This window comes from Penaeus monodon, chromosome 15, assembly GCF_015228065.2.
Source record: "Penaeus monodon isolate SGIC_2016 chromosome 15, NSTDA_Pmon_1, whole genome shotgun sequence".
NCBI lineage: Eukaryota > Metazoa > Arthropoda > Malacostraca > Decapoda > Penaeidae > Penaeus > Penaeus monodon.
In genome coordinates, this window is record NC_051400.1 from 12514408 (window position 1) to 12515208 (window position 801).

The 801-nt window shown below is 40.1% G+C and overlaps 1 protein-coding gene across 1 annotated transcript in view; it reads right to left on the reverse strand.

Annotated features, from left to right (window-relative positions):
* LOC119582221 (lactosylceramide 4-alpha-galactosyltransferase-like) overlaps window positions 1–801 on the reverse strand; it is a 32876-nt gene that overhangs the window by 3892 nt on the left and 28183 nt on the right. Inside the window, 1 exon segment of the mRNA XM_037930452.1 lies at window positions 466–662. Coding sequence (XP_037786380.1) covers window positions 466–662 — 197 coding nt within the window.

The window sequence follows — 801 nt, forward strand, 5'->3', positions numbered from 1 at the left end:
CAGTGAACATGTATATGTAGGCTTACATCTATATCTCCTAGTAAAAATATTCTTGTCACTTCTTTTAGCATATGGTATGGGTATGGGTCTGCTTTAATGGCCACTGCCATGAGATATAGCACTTTTCACGAATGTGTCTCACTAAACTTGACCAAAGGAGGATGAGAAGACTTGCAATTCCGTTTATTTTATTTCTTCCATTTTTATGTACATTTGCAGAGTGCACTTGCTAGTCTGTGAGTTTACTGCATGTGGAGAAAGGTGCCCCGTGACTGGTTGGCGTCAGAGGCCCGAGGTACGTTCTGGTTGGTTCTAATTACATAGATTCTGTCAACATGCAACCCATTCAGCATATTCCCATATCCAAAGGCACTTGGATATGAGACCAAATTTTGCCTTTATAGACAGGCTTTCAGTTCTTTGAACGAACACTGATAAACTAAATGAACACTTTAGGCCACTTACGGGTATTCATATGCCATCTTCCTGACTGGAAAAACTTTTCAAGTATAGTGCCTTTGAAAACCAAGTCCAAGTCAACCGAAACAATGCGAAGATTCGGATAGTGGTCGAGCAGACGACCTGGCAGGTTGTCCGTGTTGTTTACTATTGGCGAAGTCATCACATACCACACATGAGCGTTCGGATTCTCACGCGTGTAGCTTTAAAACAAGAAGTAATTTGTATTAAATCGTATGATTAGTAAATCGTCCATTTAATCCCAATGTCATACGATTAGTACAAAACTGTAACTCCAAAGCGAACAAGTGAAACTCGTATAATTATTACTCATGCTTAGGG